The 12,743-nt window shown below is 50.8% G+C and overlaps 1 protein-coding gene across 1 annotated transcript; it reads right to left on the bottom strand.

Annotated features, from left to right (window-relative positions):
• Positions 1-3,951: 3,951 nt before the first annotated feature.
• Positions 3,952-12,287, bottom strand: LOC112544589 (uncharacterized). Its single transcript, XM_025181076.3, has 4 exons — positions 12,169-12,287; positions 10,414-10,474; positions 9,055-9,125; positions 3,952-4,713 (listed from the first exon to the last, which is right to left on the bottom strand). The coding sequence occupies exons 2-4, from the start codon at positions 10,457-10,459 to the stop codon at positions 3,952-3,954; spliced, it is 879 nt and encodes a 292-aa protein (XP_025036861.1). The 5' UTR covers positions 10,460-10,474; positions 12,169-12,287.
• Positions 12,288-12,743: the final 456 nt, after the last annotated feature.

Raw genomic sequence — 12,743 nt, 5'->3', positions numbered from 1 at the left:
AGCCCCAGCTCAAAACAGCCGAATCTCTCCTGTGAAGCGGTGTATAAATAACTAGCTACTGGAGGTGGGGGGCAGGATCCTGGATCTCCCACACTGAGGCTTGAGCCATTGGACGACAGGGTCATTCTCATGTGGTCTCTCCGGCCCAATGACCCTTCAAGTATCTCTCCCGAGAGAACAGCCTCCGTCAGTCTCACAAGAAACACCAGGAGAGGCGGTTCCCATATGTGACTCACTAGCAGAGACTAGAGGATGATCTCCCGAGAGGAGTAGGCCTCAGGATATGCCCCTCTCCCATTGACTAGCTTAGGTGATTGTCTATCTAGGGGGATGACTTTTGTGAATGGCATTCTGAGGTATCTGTCTGTCTCCATTCATTGCATAGGCAGCCTAAGCTCTGGGATATTTCTAGGCCCCTAAACTTAGGTGTGGTGACACTGGGTGTTGCAGTGCTCAAGTTCCCTTGTGGATCTTGGCCTTAGTTTCTTTATTTCCCCATCTGTAAAATGGGGATATTTCCCCGTACCTTGCAGGATCAATACAGTTAACATTGTCCAGGTACTATGGTGTAAGCAGGGCTGAACTACTGCTTGTTACCAGCCAGCTAAAAGGAGAGAGCTGCCCTGGGCGTGGGTATGCTCACTCCGATTGTTTAGCTCTGCAAGATAATTAACTATTAACTGTTGATATGTAAATACAGCTCATGCCAGGAGGGGGAAGGAATCCGAGGTGTGCCCATATAAATCCAGTTCAGCCAGGGCTGTTGGAGGATCAGTGTTGAATGGAATGTGGTGTACTGTTGTGGGGGGTCACAAATCATGCTACCCCTAAATGTGGGAACTGGAAAACATGACACCAGTGCGTGCAGGGGAGACACCATCATTGGAAGAGGTCTCCGAGGAACAAGCCTCCCCCCTTCCAGAGTTGAGTGGACTGAGCTGGGGGGGAGGGCTAACGGGCTTGAGTCAGCCTGCTTCACACCTGCCAGACGTGAGCTGTAACACTGGCCCAATCTGCCCTTTTCCCCCTTTGTTTTAAGGATGGACCTAAAGCAGACTCCATGAGGAGTCTTTTTGCTAGTCCAGTGGAAGCTGGAATATTTTGCCAGTCTAGGTGGTGGCTAAAGAGTTGAAATCACGAAGAGCTGAAATCACTGCTTTGGCTGGGAGTCAGACCTGTTGCAGCCAGCGAAGTGGCTGGCAGGAATGACCAGCAGGCAGCTGGTAGGAGTGGCGGTGGCCAGTGGAGTGGCTGGTGGGAATGACCGGCAGGCATCCAGTAGGAATGGCAGCAGATGACCAGCGGCGCGGCCGGTAGGAGCCGCGGCAGGCGACCAGCAGAGCGGTCGGTGGGAACAACCGTTGAGCGGACTGAGACAGCTGGTGGAGTGTGGCAGAGTGGCTCGCCTTAAAGACTGCAGCAGAACCATGCGGAGAGGTGGGGCCGTTGGCCTCGGACCACGTAAGCTGCTCCTATCTATCCTCCCGCCCCCTTTCCGCCCAGGTTGTGAGGTAAAACCCTGCAGGTGAACTTTTGGACTCTGGGCGGCACTGACCAGGGACAGAGACTTCAGGGGTGTCGGACTTTGGGTGATTATTGGCTGGGGGGTGGGGGTCTTAGCTCGTGGTTTGGGCTAGGAACTCTGTGGTATTTTCCCAAGTTAATGCCGTATGACTTCTCTCTGTTTCATTAAATGTTTCTTTCCTACACTCATACTCTGTGCTTGCGAGCGGGGAAGCAGTACCTCTGAGGCGCCCAGGGGAATGCGAATTTCCCAGGTTATTGGGTGGGGGCTCAAGCTGGTTCTGTGTGAGATGGACCCCTAGATATTGAACCCGGCCCTGGTTGCTGCCGGGCCTACCCGACAGAAGGGTTACAATAGTAATGCAGCCGTCCAACGACTTGAGATCAGTAAAATTATAGTCAGGTTAGAAAAAGCCTTTCAATAGCCTTTCTGGCTTTTTTTTTTTTTTTTACAGCCCCAGTGGTTTAGAATATTTCCATGTTGAGAGAGCCATCAAAGCAGCTTGATTAATGGAAATTTTCTATTTTTGTGCTTGAGCAAGGCCGTGTCATTAATATCTATTACTCTCTGGCTAGCTGCGAGTGGGTTTTGCATCCTGCACTGCATTAAAAAGCGATTGCTCTGCCCGCCCTGACCCTGTGAATTTCCCTTTCCACCCAAAAAACAGAGAAGAGGGAGCCAGTAGGCTGTAGCTGAAATGTCAGTGGACATGCTTCCACGGTGCTGTGGTATGCTTTGTAGTCTGTGCCTTTTGAATGGAATTAGAGCCGAAGGCCAAACTTCCGCCACATTCCGGTCCGTGTGGGCCTGATTCAAGGAAGCACCGAGCGTGGACTCAGTGCCGACAACGCAGCACATGCTTAAGTTAAGTCCGTGTGCCAGGCTGTGCGCCTCTTGGGCAGGGCTGCATTGCTGGACCTAGGCCTTAGAAAAGAAGGGCTCAATTCCAGGCCTCGGCAAGTCACTGGGATTCTTTCAGCTGATTTCCATGGGCTGCTTCCATGGGAACAGAGGTTGGGCAGTGGGGCTAACGGTCTTGCTGAGCCCCTGGGCAAGACGGGGGCGGGGAGGGGAATGCTGCTCCAGAAACCCAGAAGAGGCAGGGCCTGAGGTGGAAGAGGCGGGGCCGGGACCAGGCAGCCCTTGGCCCCACCTCCCTCAGGCAGCCTTCAGAGCTGCCTGGAGCATGGCATGCGGTGCTCTGGCAGCACTTGAAAGGGTCTGAGGCTCTGGCTGCCACTGCTGCTGGGAACTCCAAGTCCTTTCTGTATCCCTGGGCCCGGGGGCAGCTGCCCCCTTTGCCCGCCCCTGTCGATAGGCATGAAGTTAGGGGTTCAAAAGTCGGGCTCCCACCACAAACTCTCACAGCAGTGCACACCTGGCCGCATGCAGAGATGGGCCAGAGCTGCCGCATCCGTAGTGGGGTTTTGAACCCCTGCCGTGTACAGGTGCAGATCCCTACCTGAGCTGCACTGGCGGGCGACTCCCACAGGGCCGAATTCTGCCATCAGCAGCACCGAGGCAGGTCTTGGCAAAGTCAACGGAAGCTGCCCCATTGTGCCTGCGAGCAGAATTGGACCCAAATTTAGCCCGGGGATCGGGAGCTTGCTTGGTTTATGCAGGACTCTGGCATCTCCTGAAATCGATTTTCCTTTCAGACTTCGAAACTGTCGGGCCAGAGCGTCTCAGACGAAAACCAGCATCACTCTGAGGCGGAATCAATTTTTGTGTGTGCTAAGACATGTGAATGTGCACCACCAGTAGAAACACAAAACCCAGCAGTGGGCCCTCTACTAATTAACTGGCTGGCATTTGAATCGGTCCTGAGTGGAGACACACAGCTTACAGGGAACACTGCTGGAGAGGGGAGATCCCTCATGCTGATCAGTCCCGTGTGACTAAGAATGCATTGCATGGCAAATCACACCACAAAAACAAAGGAAGAGGATTGCCTGCAGGGTGGGAAGTAGAAACCAGAAGGAAAAAATTACCCTTTTGCTCTCCAGGAACATGGGCTGTGGGGCGTGGCCTGGGCTGGCTCTATTTCTGACCAGATTTTCCATTCCCCTCTTACCCAGGCTCTTTTGGAGGCTCTCCAAGGAGGGCAGGGCACAGGGGTACTGGGTGTGGGGTAGAGGGGGTGAAAGGCAGGGTAACGAGGAAGACGCAGTGTGAGAGGACTGACGGGATCGTCAGAGCGGGAGAGGAGACGAGGGTAAAGGAGGAGAACTGAAGACGGTGCAACAAAGGTGAATGAAGAAGTCAGAGAGCAGAGGCCTGGCGTTCAGGTTTATTCGTGTTAGTGTTTTCCAGTCCTTGCTCCCTGGGCAGGTGGCTGCCCCCGGGCTGATGAATAGATCAGGGTAATATGCTGCTCACAGTGGAGGGGGTGCACAGTTCTTCCTTGTGGGCACAGTATGGAACCCCTACATCAGGCTCTCTTGGTATTGACCTCCAAAGTTCTCCTGTAGCCACCTTTTCACGGTGCCAACATGGTTCCCCAACCAGTTCTGTATGGCTGCAATGTATTTATCTTCTGGCCCCTGGTCATGGGCCGTTTCAGAGCCTTGCTCCTGTAGACATATACCCTGCACTGGACACTGGACATGTCTGTCGGAGGGCCCTGCATTGCCCCTGGCATGTCTTTCCAGCCAGGCATTGGTGGCTCTCAGGGTCCGGCGTAGGAACTCTTCTAGGACTTTGACGTGGTTCTCCAGTAGCTTGACCTGAATCTCTGTGTAGTCTACCAGGGACCTGTCCGTGGCCCCATCATACTCCTCCAGCAACTTGTAGAGGATCATGACATTCTCATCCAGCCACGCGTGTAGGGTTCTGTTGTTGTGGTCCAGCCACATCACTATGTTTGCCGTGTGGTCTTTCTGGCACCTCTCTTGAGCGTTCTCACCTAGCCTCTTGTCAAGAGCCTCAATGTACTCCTCGTGCCATGTGTTCAGGGTCCAAACGTGTCTGTCCAACCACTTGTCGAGGGCCCCAACGTGCTCATCCAGCCAACCAAGCAGGTCCTCTGTATGCTCATCCACCCACTTGTCTGGGGTGCCCATGTGCTCCTGCACCCATTTGTTGAGGCTCCAGAGGTGTTGGTCGACCCATGTGCCTAAGGTCCCAATGTGCTTGTCCAGATGCCTGTCTACGGTCTTGATGTGCTCGTCTAGCCTCTCCCCCACGGTCTAATGCACACAGCGCAGAGTACAGCAGTTAGAGAGACTAGCGCAGACGGCAGGCACGAGAGAGAGTTCTGCACATGAACAGCCCTGAAACTCTCACTGGGGCCCATCTTGTCTCACGCCCATGAGACTTGTCGGCTCTTTCCATCGCATAATGCCAGGGATGGGCCACTCTTTTTACAGCACTGGGGCTGCTAATTGCCCTGCTCCGGCTTCTCATTTCTCCCTACCTCCTCTCACTCCTAAGCCTCCAGCATTCCTGCCCCAATCATGGCTACGCTTGGCCAGCTTTGGTCCCCACACCATCCATGTGAACCCCCTTTGGGATGGTCAGTGACTTCCCCTGCTACTTTTAATATTTATTTTCCTTAATCTCAGTGCAGAAGCAGACACCATTGATCATGCGACTGCCTTTGAAAGCCTCGCACCCTCTACATATGTCCTGGGTTTGCCCCAACCTGACTAACTGGCCTGCACCTCTCGCTCCAAGACTCCGCTGTGAAAGTTGTAGCAACACATGGCTGCTCCCCTTGTTTTTTCTTTAGCTACCTTTTACATTACAAATTTTACATTTACACCTTCTCATAACACAGGAACTAGGGGTCACCACATTATACTAAAGCAGCGAGGAGTCCTGTGGCACCTTGTAGACTAATAGAAGTGTTGGCGCATAAGCTTCCGTGGGCAAAGACCCACTTCGTCAGATGCATCTGACGAAATGGGTCTTTGCCCACGGAAGCTTATGTTCCAACACTTCGGTTAGTCTATAAAGTGCCACAGGACTCCTCGCCGCTTTTGCAGATTCAGACTAACACAGCTACCTCTCTGATACTCGACACATCATATTAACAGGCAGCAAGTTTAAAATAAACAGAAGGAAGTATTTCTTCACACAGCCACCAAGTGGAACTCTTTGCCAGAGGATGTTGTGAAGCACAAGGCTACAACAGGATTCGGAAAAGAACCGGGGAAGATCCTGGTGGATAGATTATCAATGGCTATAAGCCAGGGTAGGCAGGGAAGGTGTCCCTAGCCTCTTTTTGCCAGAAGCTAGGAATGGGCGTGAGGGCATGGACCATTTGATGATTCCCTGTTCTGTTCATTCCCTCTGAAGCAGATGACATTGGCCACTGTCAGAAGATAAGATTCAGCATGTTAAGGGTAAAAATCCTAGGTTGGTAATGTTTAAAGGTATTAAAGGGCATCCATTTTGAAAACAAAATGGAAGATCAGTCTTGTGACACTGGGTTTGACAGGCCAAGGTTTTCCCGCCTTTTTGCAGCAGAGAGGCAAGCACGTTCCAGTCAAAACCAGAGTTACCTCAGAAATTCATAACGGGTTTCCCTATAGGGGCAAACTCTGTGGGTTCTCCCTTGCAGGGGTTTCCCGCCTTAGACTGCATAAAAGGCTGGCAGCTGAACAGCTCGGGCCTGCCCATCCTAGCGGCAGGTTGTGCGGGGTTTTCCTTCCAGGTCATCTGGATTCCGGACCAGATAGCCGCAGCCATAGGGAAGACTCTACATAAGACCACAGCCAGCAACCTTGCCAATTACTTACCAACTGCAGCGGGGAAGACTACAAGGGCTCTCCTCAGTGTTCCCCTCTCAAGGCTCTCCAGGAGCCATGAGATCTGAGGTCCTGAGCGACCATCTGGGAACTGTCAAGAAGGTTTCTGTAAACTTGCCGTTATACTTACCTTATTATTTAGACTCAGCCAAAGGCTGATTTTGTTTAAATTGTTCTATCTTGTTACCTATTGAATTCTCTTTTTTTGTAAATTTTCCCTAAATAAATTTTCCGTATGTTCGGTTTACCTACAATAAATGATCTTCTTTGATTGATTAAGGGAAAAGGGAGGCACACCACCAGATGACAGAAGCTGTCTGTCACAGATCCGGACAGAGGGTCTAATATTGTTGGGACCCCCTGCAGTCTTTTCTCTCAATCCTTCCTGCCTTAGCAATCCATCCACTGACTTGGATCGTTATCTACTCAGGTTTAGCAACCTGTCTCCTGATACTTTATGTATAGAGGTAGGGGGGTGGGTGACAGAGCATCTTTCTCCTCCCCTCCCCCGCCTTCCCTTCTCCTATTTATTTCGAGTTTTTTTATCCTCTAGTCATAACTCCAGTTATCTGAAGAAGTGAGCTGTGCCCACTAAAGCTCATGATCCCACCTACATGTTTTGTTAGTCTATTAAGTGCTACCAGACCATTTGCTTGCTGTTTTTAACAAGGGCTAGATGGACCTTTGGTCTGACCCCATATGACCGTTCTTATGTACCTCCTCTCACTTGGATGTCTCAGGTCAATATCAGCAAATTCTCATATGATGTTGGCCATCCAACTCTGTCCCTTTAAATTCTTTCCCCCTTTCCCTCGATCCTACCCTGGGTGTCTGTTGGGACATCAGTCTCTAACTGAATTCCCTTCAGTTGAGTGTCTCCTGTTGGATTTACAACCAAATAGAATTTGGTGAAATTAATATTTGTTATGTGCTGGGTGAAATAAGATCAATAGGTACGAACTCATGTAGAATCCTAGGGCTGGAGGAGACCTCAGGGAGCCAGAGTCCAGCCTCCTGCCCAATGCATGACCTGTCTCAAGTCAATCATCCCAGCCAGGCCTTTGTCAAACTGGAACTTAAAAACCTCTAGGGATGGAGACTCCACCCACTCCCTAGGGAACCCATCCCAGTGCTTCCCCACCCTCCTAGGGAAAGAGTTTTTCCTAATACCCAACCTAGACCTCCCCCACTGTAACTTGAGACCATTGCTCCTCATTCTGCCATATGCCACCACTGAGAACATCCTCTCTCCAGCCTCTTTGGACTCCCCCTTCAGGGAGTTAAAAGCTTCTATCAAATCCCCCCCCCCCACTCTTCTGTAGACGAAACAAGCCCAAATTCCTCTGCCTCTCCTCATAGGTCATGTGCTCCCGCCCCCTAATCATTTCGGTTGCCCTCTGCTGGACTTTCTCCAATGTGTCCACATTCTTTCTGTAATGGAGGGCCCAGAACTGGATGCAATACTCCAGATGTGGCCTCACCAGAGCTGAATAAAGGGGAATGGTCATTTCTCTGGATCTGCTGGCAATGCTCCTCTAATGCACCCCAATATGTCATTGTGCCTTCTTGGTTAAAAAGACACACCACTGATTCATATCCAGTTTCTCATCCACTGTAATCCCCAGGTCCTTTTCTGCCTTCAATCCCCAGGTCTTTTCTCACCCTTCAATTCACACAGCTGTAAAGATATGCCCACACCTAAGGAAAAGGGAACATGTGACCTCACACACGAGTTTTTGCTAGTGCCTGCTTTTTGGTAGACGTGAGTTTGAAGGAAGGCAGAACATGATGTTTGATCCTGGAAGAAACCTGGAGAGAGGTGCCTGGGTCAGAGATCCAGTCGGACAAGACTGCTCAGGGTGCCATGAGCAAAAGAATCCGTTACCGACTCCTGTGTCTCTGAACACAGCAGGCAGAGACCGATTAAGACATGCTGAGGCGCTAAGCGATGTCAAGTTTGAGGCCCCATAGCATCATCCAAAAAGGTGTATTATTCTAACCGAAATGGTAAAGTTTTATATATATCTACACACCAGTACACAGGTGAGGCTGCAACTAAAACTAGTCTTTTTTTTTTAATTTAGAGGGCCCTTCATAATCTGAGGCCCTAAAATGCAGTTTATTTAGCTTGTGCAGTCGTTTCAGACTGGACCTCTGACCCAGACACCTCTCCCTAGGTTTCTTCCAGGATCAAACACTGTGTTTTCAGCTGTTCTTTTAGGCTGTCTGGGCATCCCTCTACTCCTCCGTGTTCTGCTTTCCTTCAAACTCACACCTCTGCCAAAAAGCAGGCACTAGCTAAAGCTCATGTGTGGGTTCACATACTCCCTTTTCCTTAGGTGTGGGCATATCATTATAGTTGTAAATTCCATCAGACACCCGACGATCACTAATTTCTCCTTCCTACTGGAACATCCTCAGGGCCCCAAACTGTGACTAGCTGCTGGGGTCAAAAAGGAGTAACTGTATTTTGCTTTTCCACCATTGTACATCACATAACGTATCCCCTGAATCTCTCTGTGATGTGTTTAACCAGTTCTGTGCAAAGCACTATTTAGTGAATGCCAGTAAGAGATGTCAATATTTGAGTAGCAGGACAAAGATCTTGCTTGAAGGCTGTGTGCCCGATGGAAGAACAATACATCACTTTATCTTCTCCCTTTACCCACACTGCTGCTTAAACTAGAACATTTAGACCACTGGCTCTCCTGTGAGTTGGGAGATGCTTTTAGAAGGTCTCACCCATACTACTAACTGTGTGAATGTATTGCAATGTACCTTTGAAGAGTAATACCAGGAAAAACTATCATCCGTAGTCTCTTGTGCTGTCCAGAAACTCCAGCTTCTCCCTGGCTCCGATACAAAAGCATTTATTTGTTAAAGTTGCAGTTCTTGAATTCCCAGCTCTCTGGCAGGGATTACTGGGAAGCAGTATGGTGGGGGTAGGCACCTACATACGCTTCCTATGTTCACCCCCTGTTGTTGCCTTCTAAAATGCGCATTCAGGAACATCAATGTCCATTTGGCTTCTGATTTAAAACTGGCCAGTAGCGCTGCACCTGCCTTTCATACCCACAATACTGGATGGACTCCTAGGACTGGAAGTCACCTTGAGAGGTCATCTAATCCAGTCTCCTGTACTCACAGCAGGACCAAGCACCATCTAAACCCTCCCTGATAGATTCCTATCTGACCTGCTCTTAAAAAATTTCCAGTGATGGAGATTCCACAACCCCCCTAGGCAATTTTTTCCAGTGTTTAACCATCCTGACAGGTAGCACGTTTTCCCTAATGTCCAACCTAAACCTCCCTTTGCACGTATCATTTAAGCAGTGAGATTGCTGCCCATGATCAATTGCACCTGCCATATCACAGGCTCTGTCCATCTCAAACATGGAAAATTAAGGTCATGTGACTGGTGGATTCTGGAACCCAATTAGGGCAAGGCTTGGTGTGGAGTCAGAGGGGCTGCTGGGAGGAAGAATTCAGCCCAGCCTTCAGCCCCTAGGAGGAAACTCTGATCTCAAGGGGTGAGTTTCCAGGCTAGGGAGGCTAGAAGTTGAGGATTGTGGAAGTGAAGGCCCCCAAACCAACTGTAAGAGGCTATGTGGTGGGAGCTGGACTCTACCAAATAAATTAGACTCAGGGGCACTGGGGGACATTGTTTTAAAGATGTTTCTGAGGGTGCATTTTTCTGGGAACTTCTGAAGGAAACTGAGGCAGAGTTCCTGCAGGACCATCCCATGCTTTGGGGGTGGAAAGCCTATAACAGAGGTTACCACTAGCCTTGTTTGGATTGCCCAACAAAATCCTGTGGCTTTTCTGCTGGTGGGGATGCTGCCAATAAACCCAAGTTGCTGTTGAGACATTTGAGTTCAGCAGGAGACGAGGGATTTATAAGTCATGGGAGGGGTTAGGCGCTGCAATCCTACAGAATTCTAGTAGGAGCTGGCTTCTTTAAGCTCAGTTAAAAATTCCACCCTCAGGGTTCGGGATCCGTACATGGAAGCATTCTGCTGTGAAGACGCTGTTGGCTCTTGCTAATAGCTGAGACCAGCTCTAGCTGCTTGGGGCGTTCAGAACATGGCTACATTCTGGAAGACTCCAACTGGCCGCAGCGCTGAGGGTGACACTCACCAGGAATGGGCATGACCAATTGCGCCACCAGAATCAGCAGCAGCATGGTGGATGGAAGTCCCTGTGAGGAGCAGAGGAACAGTGCAAAGTTTGACATCCCAACGCTGGATGTGTGGGCAAAATGTTGCCTGTTTCATAGTGTTTTGTCCCTGGGGCCTACCCACTCAGGCTAGAAGAGATGGGATCTGCCATCTCCTCCCCTTTCCGTCTGCCTTAGGTTGTCTTCTCCCACGTCACCCCAGCTGGGCTTTTGTTAAAGGGTCTTTGGTTGCTGCAAAGTCCTAGGCTCCTCCCCTGTTTACAGGGGAAGGACTTTCTAACCCCACCAGTACAGAGGCCAAGGACTGAAATGCGTCCTAGAGACTGAATTCCACCCTCATCCTCCTAAGCAGAGTTAAACACGTTGTGGAGCAGTGTGTGGCGTGTTTACGTTGCTGTTGGTCGGTCTCAGAGGAGGCATCTAACGGCATCACCTTGCCCCTTCTCACAACCACCCAATTCACTTACAAACGAGAGAGAAGAGAGTGTGGCACCTGCACAACTGGGGCAGGAGAGGTGAGACCTCAGCCGCACATATTTGATAAATATTATTTAACAATATGCAGCCCGGGCACAAGCCTGGAACCCTCCTTGATTCCAGACAGCCTCCTGCCTCTTTTAGACAACCTCCCCTCCCCCTGAGCTACCCCACTGTAACAGTGCAGTGGTGCAAAGCGGCATCAGCAAATACAGCTGGCTGGATGCTCAGCTGGTGTAAATCGGTCTGGCTCCCTTGAGCTGAATTGCACCAACCCACAGTGCCCAGTACATCCCTGCTCAGAGAACCGCCCCCAACACTTAGCAGCTGCTTGAGTGAATCTTAGTGGACCAGCCAGCAGCATGAGTTCCAGAAAAGAGCTGTCTGCTCAGCCCTCCGTGCTCCACTCGGTGAGCTGTCCGGAAGGGCGAGGAGTGTAAACCTCAAGGCCAGAGCATTGCTGAGGTGAGCAAGGCGAGGGATGCCACCTGCCTCTCCCTCACCTGCTCGTTCTGCAAGGGTAGCCACACAGACTGCAATCTGTGCCCCTGGCTAGTGCTGCCCCTCTGCGCTGAGATCCCAGGCCCACCCTCCATTGCAGACCCCAGAAAGGACGTTGGCCAAGTCTGGTTGACTTCCAGTTCAATGAAATGCCCTTGAATCCCTCAGTGAACCTGAGAACCCCCTGGGGCAGGATCCAATCTCCCAGGAGGAGGAAGCCTTGCTTTTGCATGGCCCATGGTTGTATAACTAAGTGTCATGGGAAGAAACTGAGCAAAGGGAACATTTGGGTTAAATGTCAGGGACCTAGAAGTGAGATTTTTCCAGTCTGGGGCTGGATTCAGAGTCCGACCGCATACCCAGCTGACTCCTAATATCTTGGTGAGGTGAGGTGGGTAAGGATTGAGCTGCCTTCTGCATTCTCTAGCATGGGGGTCTGTTAAACGGTTGCAGTCTACCATGGGAAGCCCTCGAGATCTCGTGGTGTGAGTCCTTTAACTAGTCTTGGCCAGCAAATGTCCATTCAGCATCCTGGCGTCTGTATCCCCAGAGCTGGTTGCATTATGTGGCGTGAATGGTTTGGCTCTTTGAATCCATCTTGGAAGTAGCCACAAACCACTCAAGGAGTCTCCAGGAGTTTTTGCCTTTCTCCCGTTTGGCTCACAACTCCCTGACACCCATGTAGGACCCCTTCCCTCAGGGGATGGAGAATCTCTTTTCTAAAAGAAGGATCTGACCTGGTTTGTGATGCTTCTGTGACTTGCTTGGGAGCCCCGTGAGAGACCATACCCTGTTCTCCCACCCTCCCCTCTCTGAGCTGAATGTCAGCCCAGCCCAGCGTCTGCTGCTGCTTCCCTTGCTGATGATGTGTCCCTGTGACCTCAGAATCAACTGCCATCCCCATGGTAACTGGTGAAATCAAAAGGCAGCATCCTTTGCCTGGGGGAAGCAAGTTTCTCCTCTTGAGGAGCTGAGGTCATGAGGTCTACAGAGGACCAAGGATCTATTCCACAGAGTTGGGTCAGAGGATACAGGAGAGTAATGGATGGGAAGTATATTAGCCTCAGAGTAAGATCATCTCTGTTCCCCGAGTAACTGGGAGGGGCTAGTCTAGAACCAGCAAAGTCAGTGGGGGGGGGGGCAGTTGAGGACCTGGGGCTGACTGAGTGGGCTTGTGGAGGCAGGTGAGCCTTGGCTAATTAGAACACCTGAAGTCAATTAAAGAAACCAGTTGAGATTGGCTAGAAAAGGCGCTGCCCTGCAGTTGGTGGGGTGCAGGAATAGCTGAGAGGACAGAGGAACATGCTGCTGG

This window comes from Pelodiscus sinensis, chromosome 16, assembly GCF_052426305.1.
Source record: "Pelodiscus sinensis isolate ZL-2025 chromosome 16, ASM5242630v1, whole genome shotgun sequence".
NCBI lineage: Eukaryota > Metazoa > Chordata > Testudines > Trionychidae > Pelodiscus > Pelodiscus sinensis.
Note: the sequence above shows the minus strand (reverse complement) of the source record. Positions and strands in the feature narration are given on the sequence as shown.

Coding starts and splice junctions, on each gene's coding strand:
- LOC112544589 (XM_025181076.3), bottom strand. CDS start 10,459: ATGCTGCTGCTGATTCTGGTGGCGCAATTGGTCATGCCCATTCCTG. Junction 9,126..10,413: donor ATTGGTCATGCCCATTCCTG/GTGAGTGTCACC, acceptor TATCGGAGCCAG/GGAGAAGCTGGAGTTTCTGG. Junction 4,714..9,054: donor CCTGGTATTACTCTTCAAAG/GTACATTGCAAT, acceptor TGTGTGCATTAG/ACCGTGGGGGAGAGGCTAGA.